Source organism: Teleopsis dalmanni, chromosome 1 (genome assembly GCF_002237135.1).
Source record: "Teleopsis dalmanni isolate 2A chromosome 1, ASM223713v2, whole genome shotgun sequence".
In the NCBI taxonomy this organism is placed as follows: Eukaryota; Metazoa; Arthropoda; class Insecta; order Diptera; family Diopsidae; genus Teleopsis; species Teleopsis dalmanni.
The window spans coordinates 171,724,928-171,747,684 of record NC_051846.1 but is presented as its reverse complement, the minus strand read 5'-3'; the positions used below and the strand labels follow the sequence as shown (position 1 = coordinate 171,747,684).

General features: G+C 30.2%; 1 protein-coding gene across 1 annotated transcript; it reads right to left on the bottom strand.

Moving 5' to 3' along the window:
- Nucleotides 1-326: 326 nt before the first annotated feature.
- LOC119670136 (protein sprint-like) lies at nucleotides 327-22,522 on the bottom strand (the record flags this gene model as incomplete). Its single annotated transcript, XM_038080276.1, is given in 5 exon segments — nucleotides 327-911; nucleotides 2,568-3,394; nucleotides 19,726-19,914; nucleotides 19,976-21,055; nucleotides 21,118-22,522. Coding segments are annotated over 5 exon segments (3,822 nt in total), but the record flags the coding sequence as incomplete, so codon positions are not given.
- Nucleotides 22,523-22,757: the final 235 nt, after the last annotated feature.

Sequence of the window (22,757 nt, the reverse complement as noted above, 5' to 3'; positions counted from 1 at the left end):
AAAACTAATAATTAATAAATAACTAATACATATATATATAATAGAAAATTTAAGGTTTATTTATATATTACAAAATATTCAATTGGGCTCCATCGTTGATTTGTAAACGCAATTTTTTATAATTTTCACAAGTTTACAATAAAAATAATTAAAAAAACATTATTCAATTAGTTTTTAAAATAATTAATTAAAAATTATTAAACACAATTGCAGTGCGTTTTGTAGTACTATTAAATGTTCTTTTCTTTCAAATATTTATTTTTATTAATAATCATTTTTTGTTTATAATTATTTGTGTGTTTTTTTTTCTTTTTGTTATAAACTTATTGCAATACTGTTTAGTATACATTTAATGCATTTTAAATATAAATTTAATGTTATTAAAAATTAATGTGGATTAATGTTAATGAGCAAAAATGATATATGTATGTATATATTAAAGTAATATTAAATATTCATTTCAAAATTCAGTAAAACTTCGAGTCATGATTGAGTTTTGCTTATATGCTAAAAAATACATATTTCTTATTTAATAATTATTATTTTTTAATTTTAATTATAATTATAATATAAATGAATCAGCTTTAGCTTTACTGTGTCGCTGTGGGCCAAGCGATTTTAGCATCGATGCGCTTGTAGGCCAACATACAGTGTTTGCCTTTGGCAGCTAAACGTATATCCTGTGGACATTCAATATCACTGAGCAAGGTCTCTTCACCGTTGACCAACTTGAAGAGCGCATAGTCTTGAGGATTTGTAATCCGTGCCTTGTGTGCAATTATGCGACAGACTTCACGGGTTGTTGTATGCGGACGTACCGGCAGTGTGCGAGTTTGTAGAGAGCCATTGCATTCATCCGGAATGATGACACGCAGTACAGAAGAACAGGCGGGCAAAGAAGAAGAACGCCACTGAAAAAATAAAGAAAAAAAATTATTATTGTATAAAACTGTAATTTAAGCAAAAATGAATAAACCTATAGTAAACTTCATGCATATTTTAGATAGAAATATATATATACTGTATATTAGAAATTATATTTACATAAGATTTATCTATTATATCTATTATATATATACCTCCAGCTCAAAAAGTACCCAGATTTTGTAAACACACAAATTTAAATTTTATTCCAAATTTATTTTATATCCTTTAAAATATGCTCCTTCTGAAGCGATATACACATGCCAACCCTTAACCCCATCTTCCATACACCCATGCAGTTATGGGTTTTAGTTCTTTCAGCGAATTCTCTTTTACCGATTCAATCGACTCAAAACGATTGCTCCACGAAGGAGCAATTTGAGTTTCGGGAACAGGAAAAAGTCGCACGGATCCAGATCTGGCGAAAATTTTTGAATTACTTAAGGAGTAGTTAACAAACAACAAAATCCTGATACTTTTTGAGCAGAAGGTAAGACTTGGTTTTTGGTTGAATTTGTTGATAGTTGTGTTTTCAGATTTGTGTAAGTAGCATTAAGGAGTCATTTTTTTTTGAAATTTAGACACAAAATATGTGTACTGAAGGTTGACCGGAATGTTTGATATATAAAGAGCTTTCTCATCAGAGCGTATTGTAGGTTGACCGGTCTGTTAGAAAAAGAATAAAATGACTCATCAAAATAGTGAGCACTGAGTTAAGGAGGTGTGTGCGAAAGAGCACCCGAGACTCGGTGGGAAGATTATCGGTGAGTAAAATCACAAAACTAAGATTATGGCGAGAAAACTATTGGGGAGCTATTGGTTATCATTGAAATATTTCCTGTATTCAATTATTCATAGACAATGTCTTTAAACTGCAAGTATCAAGAGTTGATCCCGTACCCTACCTAATTTGAAGCTTTGAGTCAGTGTCATTAGTCAACTGAAGCAAAGAAGTACTTGACGTGTATGTTCAAACTTGAAGTTTTGTTATATAGCTTCTTTTCAACACATGTTTTATCATTTTAATCGATATTTGATAAATTTTGATAGCTAATACCTTGCTTTTTTGGGGTATATTTAATCGAACATCTTTCCTACTTTCCGTAAATTCCGAGAGATTATGTATTAATATTGAATTCTTTCAGTAATGCGTATTACACTTATTTGGGGAGTATTTCAAATTGTTAGATTGATTAGAATCGAAATTTTACATTCTCTGTCTTATGGAGGTAGTTAATCTCAATGACTTGAGCTATTAAAAATAATTATAAGGAGCTGATATAGTAAATTCATCTACTCATTTCTTTACAATTCCTTTACAAAAATTTCTTTAAAAAACGGAAGAAATATTTATAAATAATATAACATTTTAAAGCGACAAAAAATATATAAAAAACAGTACATATAATACTCTCACTACAGTATCTACTTATCTACTTATACATTCAAATATTTCAAGAAATTAAAATAAACTTATTTCACATTAATAAAATAAAAGAAAAAAATTATTATTAGTAAACAATTAATATTATATTATTATATAAACATGCACATTAATTCTAATATTCTACTTTAATACTTTACGCATTCTCATTATAGCGTTTAACCATTTGCTTTACAAAGCCTTGCTTAATGGTACTCACATCTAATGATCCAGAGCCGCTTTCATTTTCCGATGCCATAAAACTCTTCAGTACATGTACTGCACTGCACAGTGCTGTTAAGTAATAGCCCGGTTCGCCATTCAGTAATGTTGGCTGTAATAGACCCCACATGAATTCAGCCTCAATCTCAGCGCCCACAAAACCACATTTAGCCACAACATATACCAAAACTGGCAAGAAATCATCCGCACCCAATTGCTGACCACGTGGACAACCTGTTGCATCGAATATCGTTGATATCACACATAAAAACAGATCCAATTTATCTAATGGCAATTCAGCTTCCTGCAAGCGTAACAACAAACTCGATATGATTTGCAGTGAAGTTGATGAGGGTGGTGCAACAGAGGAGCGTATGCCGAAATCAGTGGCACAACGTCCACAGGCATATTTGACATTTTGTGCCAGTAATTGTATATCTTCGGATCGTGTGTAGTAATCGACAAACATGCCGTAGAGGTGTTCACGCAATGGCAACACCACTAATTGATGCATCACAGTCTCAAGTATGGCATCCAGATTGAGAAATTCATCTGATTTAAGACGTGAGCGTGCTGTTTCCACTTCTTGATGAAATTTACCTTCACCATGTTTGACCAAATAGTTTTTCATGCCATTCATAAATTGACGCATATTACGCATCACCACTTGTGGTGCAGCTTCACGAGATTCTTTAGTGCATGATATGAAATTTTCAATGTTTCGTGCAAAGGTCGAGCTTTGATCGTGTGCAAGTTGCAGTGTGTAGGAGCGCACCGAATCGCCGGGTCCGCTGCCGTATGGATTGATTTTATTACGTGGATGACCTGCAATAGAAGAAAAGAATATAATAATTTCGTAAGTAAATTTTTGTTAAATTTTATTTTACTTAAAGTTGTATCATTTACTGATAGCGCCATGAAAAGCTACTAACTAGTTTTATGGTGATTTTTGTATTATTAAACAATTTTATACGCTGATAAGATAAAATAATATATAAGTAAACATAATAAGTTGGTACAAAAATAATTGCATATTTATAGGCGTACCGATAATGCTTCCCTATTACACTTTAAAAATTTTATTGAAAAAAAAAAGAATAATACTGATATTAAACAATGAGAAATAACTATAATTAATTAATTAATTTTATAGCTGGTTTATAATTTTATTACTGAACTTTTACCTCAAATTTTCAAAACTCTACGTTAGAACAAAAGAAGTCAAGTATGGGTTTGAATCAGTTGTGTTATTAACACTAACTTTGAGCTTCAAATTAGACAGGGTACAAGTTTAACCCTGGGTACTTGCAATCTAACAAATGATTTGCTAATAATTAAATATAAGAAATATTTCTTCTATTCATCTATATATATATACATCTATATATATATATATATACATATACATATATATAATACTTCTATATATAAATATAAAACAATATTTCTTTAATAATATACCCATTATTTAAGAAATGTCTATTTGCACAGATATGGATATTTGATTCTTTACTGACAACATGTATCTCTTTCTCTTACAATCAGTTTGGGTTGTTTTTAAAAATTATATTTATTATAAAAATGTCTTCACACAATTCAACCAATCTATTATCCAATCCAATTTTGGTAGAGTTAAAATTAAATACTGAATAACTAAACTTAGATCTTTAAAAATATCATTTGTCGTGGGTTCAAAAAACCCACGAAGTAGTTTGATATTTTCAACAAAACAGCATAAAATCTTATCATTTTTGCAATAAATTAAAGAGTACAAGTCCATAGAATCTAAGATTTATATTCTATGGTATTAATATTCTGCTCTGAAAGACACTTCATTAAGTTTTTTCTGAAATTATGACATTTGACATTATTTTTTCAAACAAAACAATAAAAAAAAGAATAAACAAAATAAGTGCATAAGATCCAAGATTTATATTTTACGTTATTAGTATTCTGCTCATATCCATAAGCAGTTACAGAGACATAAAATATTGAAGAAGTTATATTGGACATGGGCAGCAAACATTACGAACAAGTAAAAACTCACTCAAATAACAATATATGTATATAGACTCCACCAACAGGAGCTAATAAGGTAAAGCACCTCAAAAGATTATGACGGATCGACCTAACTCAATAGTCTATTTACCTAGTATATCTAATTTCTTACGCATCTCATTTGTCAAATGTAAAAAAGTACTGTCTAATCGCAGACAGTCATATATAAATTTTGGAGAGACAAAAGAAGAAGCATTCTGTTCAGTGATATAAGGAAGTTCATTCAGTTCTTTCTGAAACTATAACATTTGTCTTAGTCACTTAGGTCAGACAGTCATATACAAATTTTGGAGAGACAAAAAAAAGAAGTATTCTGTTCTTCATTAAGGTCTTTCTAAAACTATAACATTTGTCTTAGTCACTTAGGGTTAGGGTTATGGACAACCAGTCACATGTCGAATGGTCACTTTAATTTATTTTTCACGTATTACGAATCATTTAAATTAAATAAAAAAAAAACATGTACATTATATTCAACATTCCCCCCGCAGTTTTGATTTGATTTGCTTTTAATAACACAAAACATATTATTCACCTGCACTATTTTTGTTGATAAAGCAAAATGTCGTATGCGTCACATTAACATTTTTTAATATAAAAACACATTTCAAGCGTCTCTTTGTACTCTTGTATTTTTGTTTTTTTGTTTTAGCACTAAATAATTTTAACTTACCGATTACTAATTCCCACAAAAGTCGAAAGAGACCTTTAAATACTAAGCCGCAACCTTTGCTATTGCAATTCTTATCTTCCATGCATTTGCATTTGTTGGCAAAATGACGATATAAACGTTTGTTCTGTGCAACTGCAAATCCGAATCCCTTGCACTCCTCAATGTGACTGATGTTAATCAATATATTACCAGTATCGTCGAGTTTGAAAAATTCCTTAATATCATAATGATCACAGGTGCTATTATGGGCAGCATTCGCATTGTTAAGTTCACTTGATGAATTATTTGTCGATTTGCTGCTATCCTTACTAGGGCATTTGCCTATGGCTCCCATAATGGAAGATGCCAAAGCTTCAGTCTTAAGTTGCTTGCGATTGATGGCACAGTCTTTTGTAATACGAAAACATTTCCCTTGTGTTGATGATATTGCTGTTGTACTAATTGTTGTTGTGGTCGTTGTACAAGTTGTCGTCAATGTTGTAATCGTTATAGTTTCGTTGTCATGATGGGCTTTGCATGAATTTCGCCCATTACTGTCAATGCAATTCTCCATTCCTTCATCTAATTTGCGTTTTCGTCGTTTAAGTTTTTTTTGTTGCGGCAAAGCAATACCAATCTCAATGCTATCAGCAAAAAGAATTTCAAAAAATGTGCGTTTATATTGCGGCTTTGCAACATCCGTTAAAATTGGCAGCGCTGAAGTATCTTTAAGCATGCCGCTGATATCTATGCAACTACTATCGCTGCTGTTGGCGCTGTCTTGTGTATGAATTTGATCATTGCTCGTATGCGACGCAATATCTTGTGTACGTCTTTGTATTAGCTCATCTTCAAAGTCCGCCGAAAAGAAATTGTCATCTGCGGTTGCTGGACTTCGTACAATTTCCCAATCGGACATCATATTTAGAAATACTTCCTCTTCTTTGTAGAGACGTACGTGTTCGGGATCATGAAAAAATTCTTCAGGATCGAGTATTTGAATTTCGTGTTCACTCAGACTACACAATGATTTTGTCATTTCGTCATCGATGGATGTTGTTGCTGTTGCCGCTGATATTGTTCTGTTGCTAGTGCTAGCAGCATCACTTACAATTACACTTGCTGCTCTTAGATTTCTATTAGCTGGCGTTTTTTTAATACGCTTATGTTTCTGTTGACTACGTTGGCTCTCGCGGTGCTCGTGTGACGATTTTTTGAACCAATTCATGATAAATATTATACCGATTCTTTCCAGATAAAACGAATTGTCGAAAACGAAAGTTTCTCATCGGCACCGTATGTGCACACAACAAAATTATTTTTTTCTCGTTGCTGTTTTGTTAATAATTTTATTTTAAATAAAACTAGCGTTACGCGCGACACTATTCAGTCTTTTTATATGACTAGAATTTAATTATTTTACTGTGCTTAACACCAAAAGTAGTGAGAGGTCGACTATTTCACAGATTGTTTTAACGATCGGCACGCGTCTTCTGTGAACCACACGCGATCCGCCGATTCTTTTTAATTTTGAGTAATAATTTTCTTGACTTAAAATCGTTTATTTTGTTCTTATCACAACCAACGCAGAATTAATAATGTTGCATTCTTCAGGCTGCGATTATCTTTATAGTAAAAATGCATAGAAATGCAGCATTCAAGCGAGAGCGAAAACCACGCGATCGTTTGAGTACTTTCTGTTGTGTTTGAACTCTGGGATTTTGGATTTTCTTAATCTCTTAGGTAGAAAACTGCGAGCATTTCGCGTAATAATTTCTTCATTTAAATATTTCAAAGCAAAAATTTTTATCAGTTAAGGTATGACGTATTGTTTGAGAGAAGACTGAGAGGTATGAAATTTCTTCTAATGTAAGGTAATTACAGGTAGATCATATATTATTTTTATGTTGAGAGTACAGTTTTTTGTTTTGGTTTTACCGCTCTTAGTAAGAGCATAGGCTGGAGAGTTTGTTGGAGAAATATGAGTAACTAGTAATGACTGTACTTGATTTTGCAAAATTGCAAATTTTGTTTAAATTTTTGATTATTTTCTAACGAAACCGATCGATTTTATTTAGGTACTGTAGAAACGGTAAACCATAAATGGAATAATAGCCAAGGAAGAAGTTGAAAAACTTGAATTATCGAAATGTTAAGGCACACAAAAAAAATAAATCTCTATATTTTCAAAGTTAAGAATTTTGATCATTCCGATCTAATAATTTCAACATTATTTTTTACAAATTTAAAAAATTAGAATCTTTTAACCTAAAAACGGAATATAGAGATATATTTAATCTTTAATCATTTTTATAAATTTAAAATATTTTTGAAATTTTTAGATTAGATAAATTTAATTTAGATCTAAACAATCTGAAAATCGTCTTTTTTTTTATTAAAAAACGAAAACAAATATATATTTATTCTTGATTTTTATAAATCAGTAAAGATATATTTATTCTTGATTTTTATAAATCAACAAAAAAAAAAGTATTAAAATTTTTTAGATTTGCAAAAATCTGATCTAGATTCAAACTATCTAATAATCGATTTTTTCTTAAAAAACGAAAATAAAGATATTTTTATTTTTGATATTATTTGATATTGATATACCTGATATTAATTTTATAAACTTAAAAATTTGAGTTTTTCAATCTATAGTTTCTGATTAAAAAACGAAAATAATGATATATTCATTCTTAATATCATCTCAGAACAATCGCATTAAAGTTGTACTAACCGCTTTTTAATGATAAAATAGCTTTTAATTTTGTTTGATAGGTTGTGGTGCAGATGATATATTAAATCCGCTTAACCAATTAATGAAAAAACATATTAAGATTTATATATTACATATACATCAAACTCTTTATTTTAAGCGCTTCCTCATATGGTATGTCATAGTTTAGGCAGACCATTAAATTCAATGTTCTGATTTATTTTTTAAAATGCTAGAATAAGTACCCATTAAAAATTTTAGCATTTTGGGGTAAATTATATTTTACTTTACTATTTATATTGGCAAATCAACGCAATCTCTTAGTCGACCAACAAAATCTTCTATATTATACGAATATTTGATCATTGAGTGCAAGTTGTGTTAATGATAATGTTATTCTATTCTCTTGGTTGGAGAGATTATTCATAAGTCTCCTAAGTAGACTAAAATGATTAATCATTTTAGCTGTCATGATCATTTTAATTCGTACGCAACCCTTTGATAAAATACAAAATCTCATCCATCACACCATGGGGGTAAGAAGTATTGACTTCATTATGCTATTCATCCAAAAAACTTAAGGCTTCTTAAAAAAAGAATTTTACAATTAGTACTTTAGTTGTATTAAGGACTTTCTCTTTAAAAATCAGAGATATTTAATTTTTTTTAAAAAAATCTATCATTTTAAACTGCTGATGGAAGGCTGGAATGAATGGTTGGACGATATATAAGTTGCTTTATTTAAAATTTACACAAAATTTTATTTTACAAAAATTTTTTTTTGTGTATTTCATTGCTATTTAGTAATCCAGTAAAACCAATAAATTATTGATCTTTTAAAAAATTCAAATTAATTAAAATTAATTATTTTATATTATTAGGTATTAATTTTTTGGAAAAAAATATTAAGCCTTCACTGTAGATTTCTGTTTTGTTAAGAATAATTCGTTTAAATTTACTTTCAAATTTACGCTTTTCTCAGCCTTGATACGACGATGTGATGATTTTCATTTTGCATTATGATTTATAATATTAAATATAATTAAGAATAGTTTATAACTATTATTATTAGTTAAATATAGATAAAATTGTTTATTATAACGAAGTATAAAAACAAAACTTCAACAGATAAAGTTAAGTACATATTAACGTATGTTCTTAAAATTAGATAAATTTTAAACATCTGCAATACGTATAAGAGATTAGTTTATAAGATATAGTTTAGAAGATGGATAACATCACAGTAAAACCTATGCTTAAAGTAATATAAGATGGGTTCAAGGCAAGAAAAATACCACGAAATAGACGATTAAATGCAATAGAATACAGTTAAAGTTCATAAACATCTGAAATTCAGTGAAACAAGATAGCTTTAGAGTAAGATAAAAATCGCGGAGTTAATGATCGTACGCAGTAGTAGAGGATTTGGGGTTCATGAACATCCGAAATTCAACAAAACAAGATGGTTTCAGGGTAATATAAAGATTGAATCCAATAGAAGCAGACTTAGGTTTCATGAAATCTGAAATTCAGTGAAATAAGATGGCTTCAGGGTAAGATAAAGACTGCGGAGGTAATGACTCAGTAGTACAGGATTTGAGTTTTATGAATATCTGAAATTCAGTAAAACATGTTGAATACAGAGTAAAACAAGGACCGCAAAGTTGATAATTGGAAGGACTAAAAGCATACTTTAACATAATTTAGTAAAACAAGATGGATTCAGGATAAAAATAGATTTAAGGCTCATAAATATCCGAAATTTAGTAAAATAAAATGGTTACAAGATAAGATAAAGATCGCAGAGTTAATGATTAAATGCAGTACACAAGAGCTTTAAGCTCATGAACATGCGGAATTGGGTAAAATAGGATGTCTTCGGGGACATACTAGAAGAAAACTTAAGTTTTATGTGTCTCTAAAGTTGAGAAATTCCGGCTATTAACCAAGTGTATAATGAAATATTGTTAAAAAAGCTCTAAAGCTTATAATAACAAAAAATATACTAATGATATGATACTCGTATATTAAAACTAAATCAACTATTAAAGAACACTAAAAACCATGTAGGAATAGTGTTTGACAATAATCAATAAAATAATTTTATTATTTATAAAATGAACGCTTAGGTGATTACATTAATAATAATTCTGATTAAGGATTAACTAATTAATTTCAGCAATAAATATTCTGCTTTCAATAAAATTAATGATCCTTTAATTTTTAAATTAAATAACTTAATTAACTTAACTAAAATAGCTTAATTATTCATAAAATGAACGCTTAGGTGATTACATTAATAATAATTCTGATTAAGGATTAATTAATTCACTTCAGCAATAAATATTCTGATTTAAATAAAATTAATGATCCTTTAATTTTTAAATTAAATAACTTAATTAACTTAACTAAAATAACTTAATTATTCATAAAATGAACGCTTAGGTGATTACATTAATAATAATTCTGATTAAGGATTAATTAATTCACTTCAGCAATAAATATTCTGATTTAAATAAAATTAATGATCCTTTAATTTTTAAATTAAATAACTTAATTAACTTAACTAAAATAACTTAATTATTCATAAAATGAATGCTTAGGTAATTACATTAATAATCATTCTGATTAAGGATTAATTATTCACTTCAGCTATAAATTAAAAACTTTTTATATTTGAAATCAATCAAATATTGATTAAAATAAATTCCATCATCCTTAAATTATCAAATGAAAATTAAATTGCATCTTATCAACATCAATTGAAAGTATTTAATTTCTGAATTTCTCAACAATTGTCTTAGACAGAATTTGAACTCTTGAATTCATTTATCTTTGTGCCAATTTGTACTTTTTAATCATCTATTTTAATTGTTATACGCATATACATAATCTGTGAGTATAAAAAAATAATTAAAAATTATCGCAAATTGTACTTGCGTTTTACAATGCCGACTCAGGCTACTGAAAGTGGGTTAAGAGGAAATTTCAATGACTCAAGCCAATGGAGAAACTATATTGAGAACGCTGAAAACTTAAAGGCATTCAAATAAAATAAAAGTCATAAAATTATACACAATAAAATAAAACTAAATCATTGCTAAACAAATATTAAGAAAATGATTTTATTATAATTAATTGTGTGTGAAGAAGATTAAACTATAAAAATAAACAGAAAAACTAAAACTAAGCACACAGACGTGCTGGCTAAGAAAACATAACAGAAAACTAACTAAAGACTTTCAGATAATGCGTTTAGCTATACTAAGTATACTGCATTTGACTACAAGCCCTCATACATAGGCGAAGCTAGCAGTAAATGACTAAAGACAAAGTCCAGATTCTGTGAAAACTCTAAGTAAACGTCAAAGTACTAAAATAAAATTTAAGTTCAATTTTGTTGGGAAATTATTTGGAATTTCTTTTTTAAATAAAAAATCAGTTAAAACTAATTGCTATATAACTTACAAGGTATCTTCAAATTGCGTCTTAGACATTTTGTAGTAATTAGAACAGTCAAGTTGATATATATTTATAAAAAGATAGATTTTGCATTGTTTTTGTTCCCGTATGGCTTACTCAATCAAATCAAATATTGCATCATACAATTTTGTACTGATTTCATACTCGTATGAGAACTAATCACATCAACTATAGTGAGCAGCGGTTCGAGGTTGCCTTTGAAGAGGTCACTTTGTGTACAATACGCATACAATGTCCTTCCTAATAAAAAGTATTTTATGTACTCGCATTTGTACATAATGACAAAAAGATAATAAGTCGTGTTACAAAGAAAAATAATTTAGTTTCATTAGACAATATTTTCTGTAAAAAGGAAATAGAACAATAGGTGTTAGTTGAGAGAGGTTTGAAAAACGCATTATGGGTATGATCAGCGCTAAGAGTTTGAGTGGTCGTAGGTAAAATTTGCTATCGGTGAATTCTTGAGGTACTCTTTGTATTCAGTAAATATTAAAAATAAATTTTAAACCCAAGACCTCATTGCTCACTCAATATTCATGCTCTTGTGTAAACATACACACAAATTAGTACATGCAAGAAAAGTTTAAATATTTCCGGTTATTATTTGAGTCCATATGGACACGTGCCAGCTTCGTGATTTCGTTATTTGAATTTTACAATTATTGTAGCCTCCGCATAGCTGTGTACCCTTTTCATAAAAATATTTGCTTTCCTGTCTAATTTTAGCAGCTGATAAATGCTGTAATGACCATCACAAAACAATAGGAAGCTATGTAGATCCAGTATTACTCTATGTGAGAGTTCTGCTGATAATCGTTACGTTTTCTAAATATTCTACGCATAAAGAAGGCGCCACTTGCTTCTGATAAGAAGAATTTGTTCTTCTTTATGTCTGGTATATTGGCGTGTGCCATACTTGTGAAAGGTTTAAATAGAAAGAATAGACATATACAAATATGTTTACCTTAATTTTCTCAATGAAAAATCAATAAACTATTTCATCATGCTTGTAATGTAGCCACAAATAATCTAATATGAAGCACTAATTTTATAAGAACAATAGTGCTTTGTTAGCATAAAATATAAAAAATTTTTAATTAAAACAAATATAATTTATTTAATATAAGTTTTAATTAAAACCAGTTTAAACAGAATAAGTTAAGGTTTAACCTAAATTATTCCAGAATTTTATTTTGAATGTAATAATATATATGAACAATTTTGATTTATAACCGGTTTTCTCAGGAACATTTTTCTTACGCGACCAAAATATTATATATAATATTATATATTATATATAGAATATATATTATATAATAATAATATATAATATATATTATACATATACAAAATATATAATATTTTATACTGTCATATATATAAATATTATCTATTAACATAACATATGTGCTTAAGCTGAAGAGTTTTCCTCCTCGGGCTTATTATAATATCGTGTATAAATTAAACGTGAATTTATATATATTAAACAATTAAATAACAAAATGTATACTCATAATATATAAAATATATGTATTCCTAAAATATATGTTTGAATAATAGGAAAAATAAAATTCTTAGACTTTTACTTCCAGAACGCTATAGCGTTGTATGTAAGCATGTATATTTTATACACAATATAACTCTTAAAAAATCTCCAGTCGAGCTAGGTTAGGTTAGTTTAGTTTGGAGCACAAACAATGGCTTCGTATGAGACACTATTCGTACGTTAGACATGAAGAAACACCTTAAAGGTAGTAGTTTCTCACGACTACTGCACAAACAGCATCCTTTTGAAAAAGCATGACTCTCACATTCAAGCTATAGGGCACCAACCTGATATATCTGTGACTTTGGCTACATATGTAATTTCAAAAAATGATAGCTCTGTTAGGTCAGTTAGATAAGAGGACTCAATGATTTTGATATATAGCCAGTAACGGGCACTGACATATGATGTTTTCTAATTATCTTCAAAGCCACAACCCCGACAAAAATCTTGAAAGAATAGATCGGGTAAATAGTTTCATCAGTTCTTAATTTGAGTCAAATTTTTTTTTATCTGGAGTAACCGTTTGGTGTCTAGAAAAAGCATCTAGGGCTGAAAAGTACGACGGGTAAGAATTCAATTTAACAATTGCTTTCACAGATATTGATCCTCCGTTTAGGGTCCGGTATGAGTTCACGCGACAACCTTTTCGACATCCACTTAAGCATGCACAAATTTTTGCATAAGATTGTACATTACTTATTGATATTGCAAGCGTGCCATCTATCTTACGGAACATGAGTCTACGGTCTTTAAAAATTATTTCGTGGGGTTTTTTTAAGTTATCCGGAATATTTGCTTATTTTGGACGACCACAGCATTTGCTATCATTCGTGTTTATACGACCGCATTTAAAATTATAAATAATTTAATCCATTTAAATATAAAAAAAATTTATATCAAATCAAAGGATATTTAGTAATCAGTGGTTAGTACATAACGGGAGTCTATGACGCTATTGTCTATTGTCTCTAATGTTATTTGGATATATAAAAGTCTTCGGAACTAAAATTATTTCTTAAAACTTTTATTAATTGATTAATAACAAATTATTCAACTCAATACAAGTCGGATAATTTGTACTTGTTGCATTAATATTAGTCATCGTACTATTCATGATACAATAGAATATTAATGAATACGTTTTTTAATAATATAATTAATGTGGTATTTGTTTTAAAATTTAATTAGTTTTAAAAATAATATTGTGCAATTAAATGTAAATATGTGATGTTTATAAAAATAATGAGTAACACGTGATAAATTTTAACTTCACATGCTGGTGTTCATGACATATTTTTATATCGATAGTGTAGAATAAACGAATATATTTATTTTTTGCTATTGATTAATTTTTAATTCAATTTATAAGTTATAATATTAACACTTTAATAGACTCACTAATATTATAAGTTAAAATATATAAATACATAACAATGTGAGTGCTAATATTGATATGTAGACTTAAAGTTTTAAAAACATTTGTGGAAAGTTTGGACTCTAGGATTCATATTATAAAAAGGAATCCTTCTTAACACTATCTAATCTCAGAATAATTTCTAGCCGCACGGGGCGGTAAGCAGCACTTAAAACAGTCAAGGAATAATCACGAACCCTTCACGAAGTGTGAAGGGTGGGACTAAGCAGAAACCCCAAACTATGAAAGAGAAACAGTGCTCAGATGCACTAACTCGAAAATGAGTCAACATGAACATGAACGTATTATAATATATTTCGATAACGACTAACTGTATAAAATTTTTTAGTTATAACACAAAATTATCTACCAAACAAAAAATATTTAAGTTATTCCCTCAAATAGTATATGATTTTTTCAATTTGATATCCCAAACCACTTAACGAGACCCCATAGATACGCCAAAACAAATAGAAGTATTAAATATCATAAGTACTCAGTATATATAGGTAAGTCAGCAAGAGATATTATAGAAGTTATATATAAAAAATGTTTTTAGATTATTTTAAATAATCTTAATCCATATATAGATTACAACTATTATATACTAGTTTTAATACTAAGTCTGTTATTTTTAATATTTAAGTTTTCTACAGTTTTAGTTACAGTTTTCAGAAATTTGAAATTAGAGATGTGCTTTCTAGAAAAATGTGTAACTAAGTCTTTAATCTAATCTAACACAATATTGTCTAAATGTCTGACTTATATTAAAAGTTTAATGAACTGATATAAAATTATTTAAAAACTGTTTTTAACTGCTTTGTTGACATATTCAAAGTAACTTCAATAAATTCTAAGATATTATAGCTGAAGAGAAGAATAATAAAAAAAATTTATTAAAGCTCTTAAATAATATTGCAAAATATTGCACATCAAATGAATTAAATAAAAATTTTAAATTGTGCATTATTATTTTGTAAATAAGAGTGTAATTTATGTCATAAAAGTCGTTATAAAGAACTTTCGTTAACTCATTATTAAATTTTGTATGTATATTTAATGATCATTGCAATAGATTTGAGAAATTAAAAACTTTTTAATTCTCCTTCACAAATCCGAAAATAAAGAATTAATTATTATATTCTTCACGCTTCTGGAAAACTGAGCAACTAAATTTTTTAGATAATTTATTGAACTTTACCTGACCATACCATACAACGCTTTTTGGAGTATTGCCACGTACTCATCATCAGTGGCCTTTGGAAATATTAAAATTTTTTTTTAATTAGTTTATAGTCCGTATATAATTTGTTTGGACTGCAAGTGCCAGAAATTCGAATATTTCTTAAAACCACTGATGATGGGTCTGTGGCAAGACTCGAAACAGCGTTGTATGCTCAGCCAAATTTCAATAAATTAACTTAATTTTTGTTCTTGTCTTTTTTTTAGTTTGATATAATTTCAAGTACTGAACTTTGTCAAATTTGAACTGTACATATATATACAAGCAATCAAACCAATAGTTGTTTCCAAAGAGCACTGATATAAATATGTTATTTGACAATATCAAGACGGCTGAATGGTCAGTTCAGAAATTTACTCGAATGAAAATTAATTTTTTGGATTCATAAGTTCGTCGCTTTTATACCCATATTTATTAGAAATAGATTTTTAGTTATAGAACACAAAAATTTGAAATAGAATTATTTATATTACAAGTATGACGCGACCATTTTTCAAGCATAATTATCATATAACGAAATTCAACAATTTCGTTGATGCCAATATCTATACTATACAATATCTATAGCCGCTTAAAACTAATACTTAGCCGCAGCTGTTTGTCAACGATAATATAACGATCCGGGGGCAAAAATCATCGTCGTTAAAAAACTGTTCTCATACAAAACGGAAACTTGGAAGACTGTCATCGTAATTTAGTTAAAAACATTGTCTTATCATTGAGCATCAGTGGACCCCCGAGAATGTCTAATGTCAATCTGTGTTACGTACAAGCCATATTGGAGCCGCAATACAAATATAAATTTAGTACATTTAGTGACTCTGTGTATAAGAAGCAAATTGTACTCTATTTCATGTGTTAATGTCCATCATTGGATGAGGGAACATTTAAAATCTTTGGAGCTTATTTCCTAACTTATTTGACTTACCTATTTGAGTTGTCACTCTTTAAAAACAGGAACATAAGCAAATTGACAGACTTATGAGGTTGGTCCCTTCCAGTATATAAACTCATCAGGTTGGTTGGTGACTTTCTACTATATATACTAATCGGATTGAAAGTGTGTTCGTGTAATATATGATTAGAAATCCAATTTTAATTATGCTTTTTAAAGTCTAGCGCACGGACAAAGTTACATTCGTGGTACCATAACGGGTTATTATTTGTGCTTAAGTGAGCTTTCCTGTACAAGACTGTCACTCTAGAATTTCTAGAACTCATCGAAAAAAAAAGATTAACATCTAGGAGTCGTTTTGCATTCTTCATTTTTTCTGTTTAACAGATCTACAAAGTAGCTTGCACCAATCACAACCAGAATTTAATTATACTGTTCATGAAGTTTACTATAGTAACATATGTTCGATTTGATTATAAGAATGAAAGTCTTGTAAGCAATTCCATACATCTAACTATATAGTTATATATATATTCAATATACGAGTATTTATCCAAAATAACTATATGCTTTCAGAGATGTTATAGTGTGATATAGCGATGTTTTAATAACTGTTTATAGACTATTTAATATTTGAGAATAAAAACTCAGTTAAAATCAATTTCGAAAGTTAAAAGATATATATAAAAACATTAAGCAATTAATACGAAAACTATACAATAATATAAAACCATAATAAAAATATTAATTTTCGAAAAATATTAATTTTCGAAAATAAAAAGAAAAATTTAAAACAATATTATTTTTATCTCATCATCTTGAGGAATGTGCTATTGTAATGCTCATATTAGCAGTAACCTACATAATCCTGGACTAAAACTGGTTCTAACCAGCTTCGGAATTCTTCAAATGCGCATTTTATAAAAGCATTTTTATATTTGATATAAAATATTGACATAAACTTTAAATGGCATTAAAAGCAGCCACACGCAAAACTCACAGTAGAAGTTTACATTATTAAATATTATTGAATATTAGTAACAAACCTTATAGGAAAAAAATGACGAATTCGTCACAAATATTTACTTTTCTTAGTACCGGACCAGTACCGATTGCTGGGAAATTCATAAAGCGATGAGCCCCAGAATAACTAAAAGACGCAGTAATTTTTGAGTGTGTAAATTGATAAATTTGATTAGAAATGCATTTCATTGCATATATATAAATGAATGAATGTATATATCGCTTAAGTAATATTGTCACTTGATTCATAGTTCAGGAAACATTGACACGAGAAACGTTTGCGGGTGTGCAGAAGAATTGAAAAGTGCAAAGAAACGCACGACAAATACGCGGCATCTTTATCAGTTGCAGTCTGAGAAGACGACGAAGTCTGATTAGGAGTACTACGACTGCTTGAGTATTTCAATGAAGTGCGTAAATTACAAATGCGAAAAATAAAAAAAAAAACAGAAATATAAAATATTTATTACATTTTAAATATACATGTGATATTCTATTTTTGGGTCATGGTAGAGAAAATTAATGAAACGAAATAAAATAAGGAAATTAATATTTATATTTAAAATCTTCTATTCTTCTATCTATTCTGTTTAACCCGAGTTTTTCTTATTTGTGATGAAATTTCTATTTTTAGCTAATAAAATAACAAGATTGACATTTCGAAAATGTTCAGTAAATATATTCTTTTTTCCATTCATATGAGCCTCTATTCAGGGAGTATTCAAAACTCACTTTTTGTTATAATACTTTACATATAATATTATTATTATAATAAAAATCTCAGAACAAAAGATATTGAGATTCACATATGCCTAGCGTATAACTATTGCAAAACTAATTTCGCTTTCTCAACAGGCTTTAGTAACTCATCTGGTTTCCAATAAACCTAACTATCTTATCCGGTAGAAATCTCACAAAAAATTAAGAATTTATCTGGACAGTGACAATTTCTCAATAATTTCTTTCATCATTCTGTAAGCTTCTACAGAAGTCCATACTGGAGACGCTTATTCAATTCATGTATATGCCAGTAATACAATGGATGGTAGCAAAATAACACTTTTTGGATGAGGGAAAAACTGTACTCTACTTTATGTGAAGGTACCATTTTTTTGGTTAGATGAAGATTTAAAATTTATTGGTGTTCTTTTCTTACTGACTTTACGAAGTTATCATCTTTTTAAATTAAGAACATTCCCAAGTTTGTACCATTATCAGGATGGTTTCCTTTTCTAGATTGTGTGAAATATAGATTATATTTTCTTTTAGTTAAATTGGTCAGACATATCTTTTTGATACTTTTTTGCACTAGACGTGCAAAGGGACTTCTACCTTTAAGGTTTTCTTTCAGGTGAGGAGTGTGAACAGTGTTTCATCTGTTGTATTATAAAGGGCCATTTTGGTCCAAAAAGCAGCCTCAAAAGCCTAATCTCACCTATAGAGTTGTTTCGAGTACTGCTAAGATAATTAAAATCTACGTAAGATAATACGTAAGATAATAAATTCAGAATTTTATACAAAGTTTGTTTTAGAAAGAATTTTGAAAAGATATTGAAAATATTCCAAAAAACAAAACAACTTTGAGTCACTATAACTTTAGAACCCTATTAAGTACGAAGACACAATAGAAATTAAATTATGGGTTACTGACAAAAGATTTGTATAAAAATTAGTTACTATATTCGAATAAAGGTTTTTTAAGATCTTAAAAGTATTAGATTTATTTTGATATTCTGTATCTCGATATGTTTTTTAAATGAGTTTTGCTGACTTTTTATGACTTGTCAAATCTATAGGTTATGGAAACTTAATTTATATATTTTTTAAGTCAGAGCTGTTTTGTTATATATTATATGTTATATATGTTACGTATATATTTATTTCTATCAACGAATTTCTGCATTCCGTGAGAACGGCCCACAATAACAAAAAATATTATTAATTAACAATGTGTATATAAAGTTCTAAAGCAACATTTAAAATTTATCCTGACCGTATTTTTTTATATACTCCACTACTATCTAAAGCACTAACTTATCTAAGGCGCTTTTAAAAGTAATATATATATATATATATATATGCTAAAATAATTTAAATTATTATTTAAATTTATAACTTACAAAGTACTTCTCGATCTCTGATGCTGGGATGTCGTAATATCGTAGCTACTTTTTGCCTATTTCCTTTTCGGGCTTTCAAGGTATCTTGATTTAATTCTTTGGTACTAAGCTCTTCAATGATGGTGTCATCTTCAGAAACGACAGGACGACATTTTGACAAATGAATTGTGTCCGAATTAAGTGTATTATCTGGAAGTAAATTTTATTTTTACTATAATACAAACTTTACCATCTAAAATTTTAAATATACCTTCATAGACATATACTAATGATGAGTCCCATGGTTCTGAAAATACAGTGCCATCATCAGATTGTGCCGAGTCGTCAATGCCATTAAAATACGACTGACAATATGAAAAATTACGCTCGACATTATCATAGGACGAGAGTCGACAACTGTTTTGGCTATCAAATGATTTTTGACTACCATTCAGTTCGCTCATGTGTTTAACGCCATTTTGTTGTTGCGTCTGTTGTCCTGACTGTTGTTGTTGCTGCTGTGGTGTAGAGCAACGTATTAATTCTGGTAAGTTAAAATCTGGAAAACGTTTTGCTATAATTTGATGAACAGTAATAGGTTTCTGTTTGTTTTCCTTGTTGGCTTCACGACCAAGTGAATTTTCTTTTTCCTGGTTCGATTGTGTTAGTGGTTGCTTCCATTGTTCCTCAGAATCATAGTCACCATAGTTGCCACCATTTTCATCATCTTCATCATCTTTCTTGCCCATAAACTCCCAACTGCTATCCAATTGCCACTGTTCAAAACGACCACGTGCGCGTTTCGTTGGTTGTTGCTGCGGTTGTGCTTGTTGTTGCTGGGTTTGCTTCTTCTTCAGTTCATCCAAACTACCAGCAATTTTCTCGATTTCCGCTGGTACCAAAAGTGGGCACATTGGCGTACGTGCTAAACCTCCTTTGGGTGGTTCTGAATGTCTATGATTGGCTGGCAAGAGCGGTCCACGCTGAGAACGGCGTAATATGCTAGCTGTGGCTAGGCCAGCCTGTCGTAAAGCATCTGCTGGCTCTGCATAGAATGGACTACCTTGTTTACTGCGTGATGCTGGCATCTGAGCAGTAGGTGTGCTTTCACCTTCTGTGGTATCCGTTTTGAGTTGATCATCAGCAAGTGACTGACTCATGATAACTGGCAAGTTAAGTGCGGCTCGTGTACGTGGCTGAGCTTCTGTTGTGAATTGCAACAATTGTTGTGTATCAGAAGTTACTTCGGCAGTGTGTGTAGCGGTATTTTCGTTGGCATGTGGCGGACTAGTAGAGGAAATGGTACAATTAGCAGGTGACAGTATGTTGGAGTTAAGTGAAGTAATTGTCGCTGAAAAGAAAAAAAAAATAATGTAGATAAATTATTTGGTGCATATGCCATAGAAAACTTACGTGTTTCAGCGAGTAAATCTGGTCGTTTTCCTTGCACACCGTCCGGCGGTTTGAAGCTGGTCAGTAAGCTAACACGATCAGTTGGTTCTTGCGACCAAAGATCTTCATAATCGCTTATTTTATCAACCAAAGTGCTGCGACAATAGATTTGTGGGCTTTCCAGTATATCTGATTCCTGGTAATGTTTTGATTCTTTACGCGCTTTTGATTTACGTGACTTACCACCACCATGTGCGCTTGTTGGCGTACCGGCTGAGCATGGAGACAAAATCTTACGTTGACTATTATTTGAATCTTTGCTACTTTGTGACTGCCAACGACTGCCGCTTGAAGAGCCTTGCGAAGAGAGTGTGTCTTTGCACTCCCCTTCAGGTGAAAGACGTTTGGCAAACGTTTGGAAAGTGTTGCTCGAATTGAGCGCGCTTGTGAGTGGATTATGTTGTGTAGCTGGTGTTGTCACCTCTACCAGTTGTGGTGAATTCTTATTGTCTACGGAAAATGTAACTGTAGTTGTAACTGTAAAGTTATTAGCTGCATTTATGTTGTGATCCGGTGGCAATGGACTATTTGGCGAGATGGGTTTGGACCAACGTAAAGGTGGCGCTGGTGGTTTGCGTAAATCTAGATTTAAAGTATTTGGCGGTTTGGGTCGTTGTGGTCTTATGCCACTCTCTATGTGATTTTTATTCGGCTTATATGGTATTTGAGTGGTACCATTTGATTTAAACGTACTTAGATTATTGGCGCTATTGGGTATTTCAGTACCATTACTCATGCTAAGCAAACCATTACGCTGGTTACTAACATCCACCGGTGACATGGTTAAAATTACCGAGTCTACTGATTCAGGACTCATAAGTTGCATATGTTGACCACCAGATGTAGTGAAAGAACTCATGCTCGATGTTGTATCCGAAGGTGTGCCAGCTTGACTGAATAGACCATTTACATTATTTGTTGGACTGAAGACTTTTGCGGTTTGCTGCACGCAGTTTGAGCCTGCTGAGTTGCTGAATACAGTTGCACCCAGACCGCTAGTTTCAGTTAAGGAATTTGGTGATTTCGCATCGAGTAGAATAGCCTCTGTTTCGGTTGGTTTTGGGCATGACATGGGATAACGCCAAAATTCTTGTCCCAACAAAGCAAGTGACGATAATTGTTGACGATTTTTGGCCTCACGTAATGCACGTGGCAGTACAAGCTGAACTGGAAGTTCATCGCAGCACTGGGCATAGTGTGCAATTAATGCAGGAATTGAATCAAACTTAAAACGTGAACTCTCTAAACTTAAAATGCCATCATTTGATTGTATTAGATAGTGTTCGATGTAAGGTCCAGTGTCTGGTGGTAGACGCACTGAAACGGCCATTGTATTTGGTTGGCTCGAACCACGCACTATAAAGTTCTGTAAGAAAAAAAAGGAAAATTTAAGTACAAATATGTAAAAAAATATAAGGAAGAATTTTTTAAATATTTTTAGCCGTGCAAATTGTGTTGTCTTCAACATCCTATTAGTCCCATTACCCATACCCATACATAATGTCTTATTGTTTTATTATCATTTCACTGCGTTAAAGTTACTCACAGCTCTCTTGGTAAATCAGGCATGCTTAGCGCTAAAATTAAATGTAGCGTTAAGA